Genomic DNA, 16,271 nt, shown 5'->3' with positions numbered 1-16,271 from the left:
TTTAATAAGCTTAAACGGGGAGGGATCCAGATGTGAAGTAACAGGAATGGGGTAAGGGTCTAGAAGTAGAAACACAAAGTAGGGACAGGTGGAGAGCTACCCTACCACCCAGCAATTGCACTACTAGATATTTACCTAGAGGATACCAAAATGCTAATTCAAAGGGGTACATGCACCCTGATGTTGATAGCAGCATTGTCTATAAGAGCCAAATTATGGGTCATTATTCAGCCATAAAAATAATGAAATCTTGCCATTTGGACGGCTGGATGGAGCTAGAGAGTATTATGCTAAGGTAAATAAGTCAGAGAAAGACAAATACCGTATGATCTTACTCATACATGGAAATGAAGAAAACAAATGAATGAAGGGGGAAAAAGAGAAAGGCAAACCAAGAACCAAATTCTTAACTACATAGAACAAACTGATGGTCACTAGAGGAGAGGTGGGTGCAGGCATGGGTTAAATAGGTAATGGGGATTAAGGCTTACACTTGGGGTGAGCACCAGGTGTTGTATGGAAGTGTTGAATCATTGTATTGCACACCTGAAACTAATATTATGCTGTTAACTGGAATTTAAACTTCCAAACAACAGAGGTGGTGATAAATATTCTCTTGTGGTTGGATACTTGGAGGAGGCGGAGTGTGTAGGAGAAGAGTTGGAAACAAAACTGAAAGAAACGAAGTGGTATATATGAGGGGAAGGTGCTGATAAATGGACATTTTCTTTGCCTTTCCAGGGCCTCTTTTGAGAGGGACACACTCACAAGCTTATGACATGGGGCATAAACAACAGCTTTGAATATTTCCTCCACACTGGTGCTATTCAAATCACTATTCTCATTGTTAGGGAAAAATAAATGCAATGGGGTCTTGTCTCTGAGGCACAAGGGGTTAGTAGTTTTGGGAAATATAGCTCTTTTGACCTGTAGAAGGTCTCCAGCATGTTATTTTCCCATAATATTCATGTGACCCTATTACATTCAGCTATGCGCACATGTTCGTGAATTTGCTTCTTCCCTCCTGCAGCAAATTCCCATGTGTGAATTCCCATAAAAATTATTGTAAAGCAGCATTTCTCTGCCTGCTTCACAGAGCCTGGTGTGGCACCTTGAAAGTAGTTGGCGTTGAGAAGGTTGATGGGAAACTGGGGAGGAGTTTGTGAGCCAGAGACGATCCTAGAAATCAGATCCTCTGGTTCCTAGGTAATCTAGATACGAAGACTGAGGGCCAAAGAATGAAACTAGCTTTTGCATGGATGCAAGGCCCCTAGGGCCCTAGTGAGGAAAGAACATGAACGTGGTACCTACTTGTCTGTGCCACCCCTCACTAAATAATCAGAAATGTGTGGTAGGAAGGGCTTCCTGGAAGAAGTGGGCCTCAAAAAAAGGGGGGGGGGTGTTTTGATGAGGTTGGGAAGGAGGGCTTGACCAAAGAGTGGAAGGAGTGTCTAAACGTGCAGAACTGAAGATTTGAAAATTAAAGATCGCAGACAAATCAACAGGCCAGAAAAACCTTTGATGTCAGGACCCAAAATTGAATTTGTATGGACCTTGGAACTAGGGACTTGTTCCCAGGAAATCAAATCATAGGGAAGTTCTCTTTGGAAAGGTACAATTTATTATCTTGAAGGAGACCTTATAATTTTTTAGAACCTACTATTCGGTGAAATTATTATCAAAGGAGAAGTTAAACATATATATGGAGAGTCAACTCCATTTTCCCTGGAGCATGGTAACCAGTTTGTAGACCAAATATTGCTGACTGGAGCCCTGTCCTTAGGCACTAACAGTACCCAGGGCTTGAAGCACCCCAGCCCCTGGCTGAACACAGGCAAAAAGGAGTCCAACTCCAGGCAGCCCAGCCCCAGACACCCTAAGGCAGTTAGCAAGCCAGTATTACTCTGCTCTAGGTAGTAACCAATTGAGGTCACTGAAACTATGATTTGGGGTTACTTGTGGAGGCCTTGTTCCATACTGTCTCCCACATTGGTTCCTCCCACATGGAAATCCCTTTGCAGTCCATGATCTCCTAAGGGAAACCTAGTTTAAACAGATTCTCTGGGTTTACCAACAAAGCCCAAATACAGTTATAATTTGCTGGCTAATAATTTTCCCCATTTTGTTCCTTATTGAAACATCATGCCACTTATTAAGTTTGCCCTTTTGATAATTGCATTAAGTTGATTTTTTAATGGCTTTAGTTGAAAGCCAAATAGTGATTATAACACATAGTTTAAATATGTTACTGCAATTTTCCTCCATGATCTCATATACATCACTTACTTGATACACGTGTTTTGTTTTGTTTTGTTTTTTTTACCAAAAGCAATTTTTATCCAGAAGCTACCGTGCCTCAAAAGAAAAACAAAATCAGGATTTTTGTAAATAGTGGAAATACTAATAACCATTGTCATAGAGGGGGCATTGCAAGGGCCAGGCAGGTGATACAGAAGTGAAGTATGTCAAGTGCACAAGCCCTCAGAAACTGCTTCTCAGCTCCAGCTGATGGTTACCAGGAAAAAGTGTGGGTCCAGTGTTTGTGATCTTCCAAGCAAACTAGATATCTGAATTTTTATATGAAATCTCCCATTGCTTAAAAGTTGTCCATGGATAAACGTGGGAATAAGACCTATTATTGTTATTGCTGCAGAAGCAGTAATAGTAAATTTTAAAACATAGGAGGAAGGAAAGGAGAAAAAACTTGGGCCCCCAGTTGTATGACCTTTGTGGAGAGATATGAGCAAAGTGCCAGGAAAACACAGAGAAACTCTCCGTGAAGGTAATTGGGGAAGACTTCCCAAAGGTGGGACGTTTGAGCTAAATTGAGAAGGATGGATACTGAGGGTGTTGGGATTAAAACCAGAGCTGGACAGCAGTTACAGCAGTAAAAACAGATTTTAGTTAGGAGCTACATAAATAGGGGAAGAGGATCTCCAGTGTAGATCTGGGCTCGGTTCTGAATACAACAAGAACAACCGGGGCTTTAGAGCCAAGGAGAGCAAGATGGGGAGGTGGTGAGAGCCAATGGAAGAGAAATTACTAAGAGAAGCATCAGCGGTTGGGATGGATTCTTATTAAACTGACCTCCCGGGATTCTGTCTGTAGGCAGGCCAGAGTGATCTGATGTCACCTGGAGGATGGTGAGGGAGAAGGAAATTCCATCAGACAAGGAAGTAGGTGGAGGGCTGTTCCATTATCAAGGGTGGTGGATTCTCACCAAACTGATTTAGCAGGATACTTTCTCCAACTGGGGTCTTGAGACCAAGGCCCAAGGATAGAACCTAGCTGGAAAAAGGGCTCAGAGACCCCCATCTGGAGCCTGGTCTAGGAGAATGTCTTTGTCATCTGCTCTGTGGTGTAGAGGGGTGTGTGTGTGTGTGTGTGTGTGTGCGCGCGCGCGCGCGCGTGCACATTTTATGTGTATCATTGGGGAAATTGATAAAGGTGAAGACTGCATATGCAAAGACACAACTGTGAAACAGTGTGATCTTTTGCAGTAATTTCAAAGGTTGGCAAGGATGTGTTTGTGAGGACATGGTGGAAAAACTGAAGGAGGACACTCAATACTTGGTTAACACATCTAGTCTGCGTCTTAGGAGTTCAAGGAACACTTGCAGACACCCAGGAAGTGTTTTGATGTGATTTTATTGTTGTAGACTCTTCACTCTGGTCACAATGCGGAGGGTAGATTGGTCAGGAGTTGGGGGGACCAACTGTGAGGGTTTTGCAATGGTCCAAAGAGAAAATAATGAGGTTGAGTGATTAGAGGTGGGAGCCTTTCAAAAAGATGCTTCAAAAATGAACATGATCAGAGGCATTTGTGTGGCTCAGTCAGCTAAGCGTCCTACTCTTGATTTCAGCTCAGGTCTTGATCTTCAGGGTCATGAGTTCACACCCTACATTGGGCTCCATGCTGGGTGTGAAAACTACATTAAAAAAAATGAACATGATAGATTTTGTGATTGATCTAATGGGGCTGGGGGTCCAAGTAATACCCCAGAGGGAAGACACTAGGATGACTTCTAGACTCGAAGCAATGGTGGACCACTGAACAACAAGAGAAAAACAGAAAGAGAAAAGGTTTTGAAGGAAAGAAATGATTTCAGTTTTGAATGGTATATTGGGTTTACTTAGTGGGAAAAACCTGCAGGCAGCTGGAACTGTAAGTCTGAACTTCAGGAGAGACCGTGGCTGGAGACATACGCACTTAAGAGTGATCATCTGTGGCTGGGTGTGATCTCCTAAGGAAAGAGCATAGAGAGAGGGAGGGTGAGGCCCAGGGAAGCATTCACACGTCAAGAACACACAACACAAATATCTCCAAAGAAGACTGAGAAGGGATGGACAAAGGAAGCCCAGAGAGGAAGGAATCTCTGGAAGCATCTGGGTCAAGCAGAGTGGTTTGGAATCATACAGCCTCTCTTGGGAAGGAGCCTCTGCAAGCAGCCTCTCCTGGGGGACGTGTAGGGAATTCAACTGCGGCACCTCATCCACATAGATTTTATGTTAGATTTCAGTACAGCCGGTTCGTATACTGCTGATTTCACACTTGTTCCTTTTCCTTTTAGGTGGTTTTGCCACCTCACCTAGAGAAGATCCGAGACAGACTGGCTGAAAACATCCACGAACTTTGGGGAATGAATAAAATAGAGCTTGGCTGGACTTTTGGCAAGGTATGCATTCCAGGAGCCAAGCTGGGGAGGAGGATTGGGTTGCCTTGTCACCTGGGGAGGGTTCTTGAAAGACTCGAATGAGGAAGGGAACCACATGAGCCCAACCTTGCTCCTTCTTACCGCCTTCTGTGTAGCTTTTGCTCTAAGCTTTACTCAGTTATCTAAGCGCAGTCAAGGGTGTGGGGGAGGCCAGCTCTGAGAAGACAGAACTGGGGGTTCACTTCCCTTCTTACTTGAAAATGGCTTCCTTCATTCGGGGAATATCAGGCACTGTCAGGTACCTCCTTCAGAACCCTCACATCCCCTTTTTCTCTTCAGAAAAAAAGCTGTCCTCTCTTCATGGGGGGGGGGGGCGAAAAGAGGCTGATTCGTTGTTTTGAATAAGAATTTGTTTAATACTGTTTTCAGACATATCACTAAGATTAATAGGCACTCAGGTTACAGAATCTCTTGTGCTAGGAAAGCATTTTTCAAAGAGGATGTAAACTGACTTTGTGTTGGGTGATTTGTGTAAGGTCATGTCTGAAGGCATAAGGATAGGTGAGTTCTGAAGCTGCCTATGACCCTGACACGCTCAAATTATGAACATTCCAGCTTAGTTACTGAAAGGGTCCCTGCACTCTAACACTTACTGGTATCGATATAGCTACCGTAAAATAGTCTCCTTCTAGATGACTACGTCTCTGCTGTGTGCTTTTATAACACCACAGACCTCTCCTTTAGAGAACTACTCACAGCTGCAATATTACATTTATTATTATGGTTATTTTATTACTATTCTCTACTCCATTAGACTGTATTCTTCATGGGCCTGGGGCTATCCTGGCTCACCACTGAACTCCTAATGTCTAGCTCAGTGCCTACCACATAGCAGACACTTGACAAATGTTTGTTGGATGACTTAATTAGTTAATGTCTGGATGTGTTCTATCCAATACTATAGTCGTGAGCCACAAATGCCTACTGAGCACTTGAAATGCGACTGGTCTGAATTGAAATGTGTTATAGTTATAAAATACACTGCATTTTGAAGACTTGCTGTGAGAAACTACTATAGACTGTCTCAGAAATGATTTCTTACACTGATGGCTTGCTAAAATGGTAATACTTTTTTATCATGGGTTAAATATATTATTTTTCTAAGTTTATTTATTTTGAGAGAGAGAAAGTGCACATTAGCAGGGGAGGGGAAGAGAGAGAGGGAGAGAGAGAATCCCAAGCAGGCTCTGCGCTGTCAGCAAGAGCCCAATGCAGGCTCGAACTCACAACCCCATGAGATGATGACCTGAGCCAAAATCAAGGGTCAGATATTTAACTGATTGAGCCACCTAGGTGCTCCTAAAATATATCATTAGGATTAATTTCACCTGTTTATTTTTGCTCTTTTCATGTGGCTGCTAGACAACTTGAAATTATAAATGTGGTTCACATTTGTGGCTGACTTTATATTTCTGTTGGGACAGTGGTGTCTCCTGGACAGATTGTGTAGTCCCTTATAAAGAATGCTGTCCTGCAGCAGCATTATGGTTCCATGAATTTGGGGTAGGCAGGAACATGGCTACCATGTGTAAAATTGTTTCTCTATGAGATTATGTTCTGAACGCAGACACTTGAGTAGAAACAATCCACAGAGCACAAGCCGCTGGCAACTTGGGGACGATGTGTGTCATTTGCTAGAGAGAGAGATGGTCTGTTTGCCTATCAGCAAATAACTGTGTTTGTCTTGCCCTATATGGATTGCCTGGGCCATGTTTCAAAGTGTGTCCTTTTCTGTTTTCCGGGGCAGTGCCTGTTGTCAAAACTTAAATTATGTTTTTCTTATGTTGTCACCTAGACACGGGATGACAATAAAAGACAACACCCCTGTCTTGTGGAGTTTTCAAAGCTGCCTGAAACTGAGAAGAATTATAACCTACAAATGTCAACGGAAACCTTAAAGTGAGTGCTGAACCGAATTGAATGTGGACTAAACAGTGAGTGGGTGATTTAATGCCTTATAACTACACTGTAAAGGTATGTCTCTTGCCTTGAAAACATGACGCATTCTGATAAATGAGTGGAGATGGTGATTCTTCATGCCACTGAAGGACTTAGCATAGTAAATAACACATACACCATGGTTGTTGATCAGCTCAGATGCAGGTTAGGGTTCTTGCTGTCTTTTAGCAAGTTGACCCTTCTCCTCTCCCTCTGCTACATCACAGAACCCTTCTGGCCCTGGGGTGCCACATTGCTCACGTTAATCCAGCTGCTGGGGAGGATCTCAAGAAAGTCAAGTTGCCCAAAAAGTAAGTGATTATTTTAATGATCGAAAACTTTCATGCTTCAGTCTCAATTTTTTAACTGGGAGGATGGGAGGCCCGTGGACAAAGGCAGGTGATGGCCCCAGATCCATGCCTGCACTGGCAGGGCACGGTTCTCCCAGTTACGTCGACTGTACTGTAAACCTAGACAGAAGTCTGCTGAAATATGAGTGTTTCCAAGCTTTCCCTCTTTTTGCTCCTTCACCTGGGACCTACGCTACTATTGTTACTTCTAAGCCGGGAGGTGCGACACTCAGAAGGTTACACAGCCTTCGGTCTGTAAGAATAGCAGTTGGCACAGGAGCTCAAAAATGGTTGGTAGCCACAGAAAAGACTCACTCCTCTGGTATTGGGCCAGCCTGATAATTCCTTTGTGGAAACGGTTGTCTCTGCCAAGATTTAATTCGGCCCCTAAATCTATGTCCTATGCTCTCTCTCACCCGTACATTCCTGGAGAGTCACATGTTCTCACACATTCAGATATGCGCTCATGGCACATTCTCACACTCAACTGCTTGCTCACCCTCACGTGCACGAGCCTTGGGTGCGTGTGCATTCACACACAGGTGTCCCAGTTACTTAGGAGCCAAGGCAATGCCAGCTTTAATCAAATGTTTCTCTTCCCCATCTTCCCTGTGAAACTCCTAAGCTGCCAAGCCTCACTCTCAGAGGTAACTCCAGGTGCAGAGCCTGCCGACCAGACTGCTGGGGTCAGTGCTCAACAGCCAGCACATGTTGACTCTGCCCAAGATCGGGCATCCCAAGAAGGTAGATGAGGGGCAGTATTTAATGCTTGTAGCAGACCGTGCCTCTCACACTGCTCAGCAGTTCCTGTGTAGAGGGAGTTCCTGGTCTATAAGTCATCACATTCAGGTTCTGGCTTTGATCTGGGCATTCGGTGTCCCTGGGGCCGTCAGCGCCTCCAGACTCCCGTTCCTACGTGGCTATGATCAGCTGTTCTCCTTGAGAGTCACTCCACCGTGTACCCTGGTCCTCTCCATTCATGCCACACATCTACCGGGCCTCATACTCCGCTTTTTCCCATCTTCACATTATCTACAAAATTACAGACCGTTGAGGCTGTGGCTCCTGGACCGAAGAGCAAACCATGAAGGTCACCTCAAGCTCTCACATTGTGTGATGTCCTGACTTTTTGTTTAATTCCCAAAGTAAAGGTTTAGCTTTCTAAGATGGAATGATCATTCTCTACTAATTTATAAGAAACCATTTGGCTCAAGGTCCTGTCCTTGCCAATCTAGTTGTAACCCTTTCTGTTTTGGAAGTGAGTTGAAGGAGCTGTCGGTAACACCACGGCACACTGAATGTGCCCCTCATTTGTCAGGCATTTGTAGCCCCTCATTTGTAGCTTTCTTAGAAATAAGGCTGGGTTTGCACTGACGATCCACTTTGCCCAGCAGTTTGTGTCATCTGCGATGTGCATTGGCAAAAAGGGTGGTGGATTAGGGGCTTCATCTAAGGACTTGCAATAGAGCTGGACAATTCACTCTACCAAAGGGTAGAACCTGAGACTGTAGCCTTATTTTCATGGCATTCTTACCATGTGTTGCTGGTCTAAAATCTGGTATGGGTCTAAGATCTGGAATATACACACATGGGTATATATATAGAAGTATATGTTTTGTTTACTTATAGCTATATGATGTCCAATGGCTACAAGCCAGCCCCTTTGGATTTGTCTGATGTGAAGCTATTACCTCCTCAAGAAATTTTGGTGGATAAGCTTGCAGAAAATGCACATAATGTTTGGGCCAAAGACAGAATAAAACAAGGATGGACCTATGGCATCCAACAGGTGAGAAGTACTAAGTAAGCCTGCTGGAAAAACTAGGAGATGTGATCATCCATCAAAATGCCATTTTGCGTTGGTGGGTATTAGATTGGAAGATGGAAGTTGCCCTTGCACTCTGTCCGTCATGCCTCAGTGCATTTGTTATTTATAGAATCATGGGACTGGATGGGATTTGTAATGGTCACACTGACATTAACTCCAGGCATAATTCCAATTTTGTAGAAATGAATAGGCTTACCTTTCCTTTGTTAATCTGGCTCACTTGCGATCATGTTCCCTGTGTGTGTGCCCACTGGCTGCATCTTGTCTCATTCCCTGTCTTTTTTGTTGGCATTGTGGAGAGCTGAGCTTTTATGCCACTCTCCAAGGCCAAGGTAAGCTTTCCACAATTCAGCATTACAGCTCAGAAGTGTTTCTGGGTCAGTCCCAGGCATCTACCACTGAAGGTGAAAAGGAGGGGAGTCCAGCTCAGGAGAGGGGCAAACCAGCCTGCCAAGAAGCCTGTGCCCCTTACCTTAGCCTCTGCCCACAATTCGTGGGCAGAGTCCTTGGCTTGCACAGGAGATAGCCCCAGAATCAGGGCCTGGCAAGGAATTAGATAGAGTTTAGAGACAAACCATCTCTCCTTTAGTGTTCTTTCATTTCCTTAAGTATCCAGGGTACCATCAGGGAAGGTCAGGGGTAGTTGTATGTACACGTGTTTATTTATGCCCGAGTCTCCAACTCTGCACATGTCTGGAAGCCAAGAAGACCACAACTATGGAAACCATGGCAGAATGGGGTAAGGGAGACTCAAAACAGCATGGTAGGCATATTTGTTGATGATGACTTATCACTGCAGTCATTGGCCGTTGTGTTCTTAGTACTCCCTAAGGAACTGAGGAGGTCTCCAATACAAATGTGTGCCTTCTATAATGACATGGACCCACTGTGGCACTGCCACCTTTTCTGATGCTTCTCTGTGAACATACGTGTTTATCTATCTTGTTTCTCTGTTAAGAGACTGTTGTGAGGAGACTCTAATGGTTTGAATCAAGGCATGATCTTCCACAGGGGAATAACTAGGTGAATCCCCACCTGCCTTGCCTTGGGAGTAGAGGTTTTTAACCAATTTCAGGATACTTCACTTTATTCACAGCCTGGCATTATTAAAATGTGTTTTTAATAGCAGAAACTTGCCATTTATATTCATTTAATCCTGAAGAGAAGTAGTAAATGAGTATATTGCTAAATATCAAGGTGCTGGGGGGAGGGCTGGTGGACGGATATGAGGAAGCCGGGATGGTGGCTCGGAACATGTAAGGTGGACAAGCTCTTGGTAAAGTCAAAATGTATTTTCTCAGAACCTCTTTTGTTTGGCTTCATGTAGGATTTGAAGAACAAAAGAAATCCCCGGCTGGTGCCATATGCATTACTGGATGAGCGTACGAAGAAGTCCAATAGGGACAGCCTTCGTGAAGCTGTTCGCACATTTGTTGGTTATGGCTATAACATTGAGCCGTCAGACCAAGAACTAGGTAACGAGTTGAGATTGTTCATTCTGGTCCCAGACGACGGAAATGTTACTTCTGCAAAAATGCTGACTTTGAACAAGTCTAACATGTACTCTTAGAAATGATATTGGTACCAAAGAGCACTAAACAGAATGGTGTATTTTAACAAGAGAGGGGAGGAGGAAGGAGAAAGAACCATGTTTAAACTGTGTGATGAGTTTGTATGGTGAGCGCTTCTGTGACCCAGTCCCAGAGGGAATAAGCGATCCTCCAGCATAGCTGAGCTTTTGGGGATATTTAGTCACAAAACCGAGAAATCTTTATTTCTCTTATTTACCAAACATGTGACTCTCAGCTTACTTTTGGGCCAGGTCATCTCATCTCTAAATTGACTTCTACAACTCATTAAAATCACCAGCCCTGATGAATGACTGATGAACATGTCATTGGGATCCCAAACCCAATGAGGGACTAGAGGCAAATTAGGTCACTATTATAAGTAATGAAGAGGATGGGTTTGGAGTAAGACAGACCTGGGTTCATATCCTTACTTTCCTCCATTTATTGGCTCTGTGACTTTGAACAAGTAAACCTTTCTAAGCCTCAGTTTTTCATCTGTGGAATGAAGAGCGTATTAACTGACCTCATAGAATTGTTGCTGGATATCGTTTCTAAAGGATCTACCAGAAAGTAGTCACTCAGTGAATGTACCTTGTATTCTGATTAGTATATGATGATCATGGTGATGATTGTATTATGAACAAAATGCCATGCTGGGTAGCAGGAGGTCTGTCAGTCTTTGTTGTGCAATTCCTGTAAGGAATGCTACCTAATTATTAAAGGCCTGTGTTCTCTCTTTACTTCCTGTTCCCTCTACTCCTTTCCTTCTCACAATAGCTGACCCAGCTGTGGAGAAAGTCAGCATAGATAAAATTCGATTTTTCCGGGTAGAGCGGTCTTACGCAGTGAGATCTGGAAAGTGGTATTTTGAGTTTGAGGTGGTGACCGGAGGAGACATGCGCGTTGGCTGGGCCAGGCCGGGCTGTCGGCCCGACATTGAGCTGGGAGCCGATGATCAAGCCTTTGTGTTTGAAGGCAGCAGGGTAAGTCTGGGTCGTGTCCACATGTCCCCAGAGTTTTTCTTCTCCAAACATTTCCTTAGCAATTGGAAGTTCTGAGTGTCTGAATCTCTGGCTTCAAAGTGAGTCACCACCGTCACTGGCTAATTTAGGTCATTGAGTGATCATTACCTAGTGATCGTCACTTTGCTTTTTGCTCTGGTATAGGGGAAGACTATACGCCCAAGTTCCTTTCTGTAACTTCCATACCTGCCCTTGAACTTGAGCCCATTGCCTCCCTTCTGAAGGAGGTTCCCAGAACACACCGCAGCTAGTATGTGAGGAAATCTTACCACTTTGTCCTCGAGAGAGTTCTGTTTGCTGTCATAGCTGATTGGGTGTTGGGAGACTCTGGCTACCTTTTCTGATGAGCCTATGTAACTCGGTTTCATTTATTTGTAAGACAGATCATTCCTCCCCGTGAGTTGTCCCTGGTAGAGAGGTGAGTACTTTGTAGAGACCAGGTACCACTACCAGTTAGGAGAAATTGCTCATGGAGGCATTTCTTTAGCTGCATGGGGGCTTTTAGGACCTCCAGTTCTCTAAGCTCTGGAGTCTTATTTCCTAGGGCCAGCGTTGGCATCAAGGCAGTGGGTATTTTGGACGTACGTGGCAGCCAGGAGATGTGGTTGGATGTATGATTAACCTTGATGATGCTTCAATGATCTTCACACTGAATGGGGAGCTGCTGATTACCAACAAAGGCTCTGAACTTGCCTTCGCTGATTATGAGATTGAGAATGGTAAGTCTACCATCTACCCCCCTCCCCGTTCCAGCTCCATGAGTTCAGGGACAATCCAGGGAGAGCTGGGTGAGCTCATCTGCCTCCTTATTTAGGGTGGGCCATCCTTTACATATTTAAAACCCTGGTGGTGAAGACTAACCCATTTACTGTCATTTTTGAAGAGTCAAGAGCATGGCAATAGTTGGTATAAATATCAGTTCTGAACTTCCACATAAATTAAGAAGCTCTCCTGTGATTCCCTCTCCTGCGGCATGGCATGTTAAAGTTTCCCAGCGTTACAAACGAAATGCTAATTGCGTGTGGACTCATGTCCCTGGCAGAATAGAAAACACAGTGAATTCAAGAATTGTCCTTTCATTCTCATTTGAAATGTCAGTCTGCATGTTTGTGTAATTGAACTTGATGCTTTGATGAGAACCATTGAAACACAAAAGTTGGGTGTAGCTGTTCCCTTGAATGAAATATAATTTATTTTGAAATTCAAACATGCTCTGAAACCCAAGCACAGTTGCACTTATTAAAGGCCCTGAATAGACGTCAGTCAGAACGGCGCTTCCAGCTACATAAAGGAACAATTGGCGCTTACTTCCTGTCTGTTTCACTACGTTATATGCAAACGTTGGCTGCATATAGGAGAAGGAGCACTGGACTCTGAGTCAGCTGACTCGCTCCTAACAAGCTGTGGCTCCCAGAGAGTCTCAGCTTGACGTCTCTGGGCTTCGCTGTCTTCATCTATACCAGACAAATAGACGATAAGAAGTTCCAACATCCTTCCTGGATATAAAATTCTACAGCAGTGACTTAGTGCCCGCTGTACGTACATCCCTATGCTTGACGCTGTGTCACTGCCATCTTCATGACAGATGGGGATGAGGCGGAGTAGTCGAGAAGGTGGGAGGCCACTCTCCTCCTGTCTCTGCTGCTCTCCACTTAGGACATCTGGGGTGGACTTAAACTTCATCTCCCTCTCTCTAAATGATGAGGGCTCCTGCTGGCTCTAAATTTCCAACACTATGCAAAAAGAAACCTTTTTCACCAAGAAAGCTAAAAAGAATAGAACTACATAGGTGAGAGCAGCAGAAATACGTGTCACTGTATATATATAATAAATAAATATTCTCTACTTGCAGAGTTTTTAACAATCTCTACTAAGAGTTTTTTTTTAAACAATTCTCTACTAACAGAGTTTCTATAAGTCACTTTCATGATTTTTTACGGACACCTCTTTTCTGTACATAACTGTACTCTAAGAGAACTTCAAAGATTTTTCTAAGAGCCACGTATTTAGGGAAACAGAAAGCTTGCAATTGAGTGTATTTTCCTAGAAAGACAGGATGACTAAAGCCAGGTGGGGTCACATTTTAATGCCTGCCAAAAAGGTTTAAAATCAAGGCCTTAAAGATTCGTGGTTTTGGAGACATTTGGGAAAGAGGTCACCAGCAGAAAGAAATGTTTCTGTGCTGGTTCAGAGGCAAAGCAGAGGAAATGGGGACGTGGACCTGAGGGCAGGGTAGAAGATCTGCCTTCTGACATGGTTCTTAGAAAACAGATACCTGCCTGGTACCCACTACATGCAGTGCTCTCTTCTTGAGGCCAGGAGGAAAAGGAAGAACTAGGAGATTGAGACTCATCCCCTAGGAAAGTAGCTCGCTAAGGTAGACAGAGTCCAAGGATGAGGAAACTTGTCCTGGCTCTACTGTGTATGAACTAGGGGAGTTTACTTACCTATGAGGCTTTGGCTCCACATAAGGAAGGGATAAGAATCTTGTGTGTTGTGCAGTTAGAGGTGAAGTTCAAAGCCTTGCCACTCAAAGTGTGGCCCACTTGTTAGATATGCAGGATCTCAAGCCCCATACCAGGCCTAGTGGACCAGAAACTGGTGGCAACAGACCCCAGTGGTTTGCATACAAATGAAAGCATGAAAAGCAGTTGTCCAAAATATATAAAAATGCAAGCCATAGCAGTGTTAAGGGGCTCATTTTCTAGTTGTAACAATAAATAACACATAACTCTGAAAAGATAATAATTGAAGGCAGTAGGTTAGAAATGGCAAATGATATCTAATACAGATGGCAATTCCATAAATGCATTAAAACTGGATGTTAAATAAAGAATATAACAGATGCCCACCTCAAAGGAGCCAGGGTGTTCCCCTCTGGGAATATAACTGCAGTAATAATAATAGTGTATGAGTAGTGTGAGTAATAGTGTGGGATCAGGAAACTTCAGGAAAGGGTGGGAAAGTTTGGAAGATTTGTGTATGGAATTTATAAAAGACGAAACTGGAAAGATAGAGAAGGTACAGAGGACAGTCTCAAATACCAAGACTTGGTATTTACATTCAAGAAATTTGTGCTGTCTAATCTGGGCCACGCACCCTTGGACTTCACTCTCTGGGGCATGGGAGCTGTTGGAGGCTTTCAGCAGAGGAATACTGTAAAGAAGAGGGATGTTTGAGGGTAACTTTGCTTTTAGAGATCATCTGTGTTGTATTGAAAAAAATGCCTCCTGGACCCTTTGTGTACAGGGACATGATCTGACCTTCAGAATAACAAAGTCTATTATTAGCGAGCTATTTTATAATAGAATTGTACATATTCACATATTATGCTGTAATATTGTATTGCACTTTAATAACACAGAGACAAGGTTAATTGGAAGGCTCTTTCACTTCTGTGATGGCTCAGGAGTCTGAAGAAGGACAGTTGAAAGGAAGTCGCCATGCCATTCTTTGATAATAATAGTCCAGAGGCCTAGAATAGTCCTTATAGCATCTCTCTGCTCTCTGCATAAGGGGGAAAGAGGCAGCGATTCTTGCCTGGAGCTGTTAGGAAAAGCATCTGTTGAAAACAAAGCATTTTGTACACGGTATCCCTCCATAAAGCAAAATCCCCTATATGCTTCTATTCTGGTCACCAGCATCCCAGCCTTGATTCAGGCCTTTCCCAAAGTGAGAGTTGTGCTGGTGGGAAGTTTTCAGTCCTTTGGCGAAAGAGTGGGGACAAGCATTCTAATTCATGGCTGTTTTCCTCTGGCTTATTTATAAATTGTTACCTCTGTCCTCTTCTGCATCCTAAGAGTTGACATACTCTTATCTGCCTCATTAGAATTGTCCTCATCATTGTTCCCTACTCTGATCCCTGCCTTGGACCATTACAGCTTTCAGCATTGTCACCTAATAGCATCTGAAAGCTCAGAAGCTTCCCTGGTGAAACCTTTGCGATCAGTCTTCTCTTTTATTCCATTTAGAGGAGAAGAAAATACAATTCTGAACGTCCTGTTAGACCTCAGAATGTGGCGTCTGAATGAGGCGTTACTGCCAGTCCCCTGTGCTGCCTCTCTGCCAGGCACTCCCCTGAGGGACAAACTGCTCCATTAGAGCTTCGGTGTCTGCAGGGACAGCCTCCCAGGCTGTTCCTGCCATTGGCCCATCAGGATTTAACAGATCCCCCAGCTCTGCTGGCAGCTCTTTCCGTAGGTGGCTGATGAAACCTACCTGCGGGAGGCGTCACTGCCATCCACATGCAAGCCACATTGGTGCCAAGGGGCCCCTGCCATTCTCTCTCCAGATGGGTGCTATGGTTGTGAAAGTGGTTGGAGCAGGGAACGTGCAGCATTTGCTGCAAGTCTCGTGACTACCTCCGAGCTGTCCTTGGACTCCATCTTCAGGAGGCTTAGCAAGAAATGAAAACGAATGGGTAAAACACAGGCTACTGTGGTGAGACTCTCAGAAACACCCAGGAGGGGCCTGGGCACTCATCTAACCAGCTCTTTCCACGATCTCGTTTTTCCTTTACTGTTAGTGAGCTGCTCTCGTGTCTTTCTACAGCTTTAAAATGGATTGACACCGGGGCCATGGTTTAGATTTTCTAGGGAACCAGTATCTTTCCAAGGTCCTGAATAATTGAAACATGCCCCCCTGGCTCTCCCTCTTTTTAATCACAGAACTAGTCAGGAGGCCTCGTGATACAAAACTTACTGGAACCTGGAGTCCTCGGCAGGATGTAAATGTCTGTGTTCTGGCATTCCTCTCCTGGAACAAGAACTCCATGCATATCCTGGTTCAAGATAAGGCCATGTGCAAGTCTTCTCCTCCGACCTTTTCAAAAACGTTACCACATTGCA

The 16,271-nt window shown here is 44.1% G+C and overlaps 1 protein-coding gene across 1 annotated transcript in view; it reads left to right on the top strand.

The window, feature by feature from the left end:
- Positions 1-16,271, top strand: part of RYR3 (ryanodine receptor 3) — a 530,733-nt gene that overhangs the window by 313,304 nt on the left and 201,158 nt on the right. The window contains 9 exon segments of the mRNA XM_086710284.1: positions 4,572-4,676; positions 6,511-6,614; positions 6,881-6,964; positions 8,633-8,792; positions 10,159-10,306; positions 11,180-11,349; positions 11,351-11,385; positions 11,969-12,006; positions 12,009-12,143. Coding sequence (XP_086566410.1) covers positions 4,572-4,676; positions 6,511-6,614; positions 6,881-6,964; positions 8,633-8,792; positions 10,159-10,306; positions 11,180-11,349; positions 11,351-11,385; positions 11,969-12,006; positions 12,009-12,143 — 979 coding nt within the window.

Source organism: Puma concolor, chromosome B3 (assembly GCF_028749965.1).
Source record: "Puma concolor isolate L17-30 chromosome B3, mPumCon1.1.hap2, whole genome shotgun sequence".
NCBI lineage: Eukaryota > Metazoa > Chordata > Mammalia > Carnivora > Felidae > Puma > Puma concolor.
Note: the sequence above shows the minus strand (reverse complement) of the source record. Positions and strands in the feature narration are given on the sequence as shown.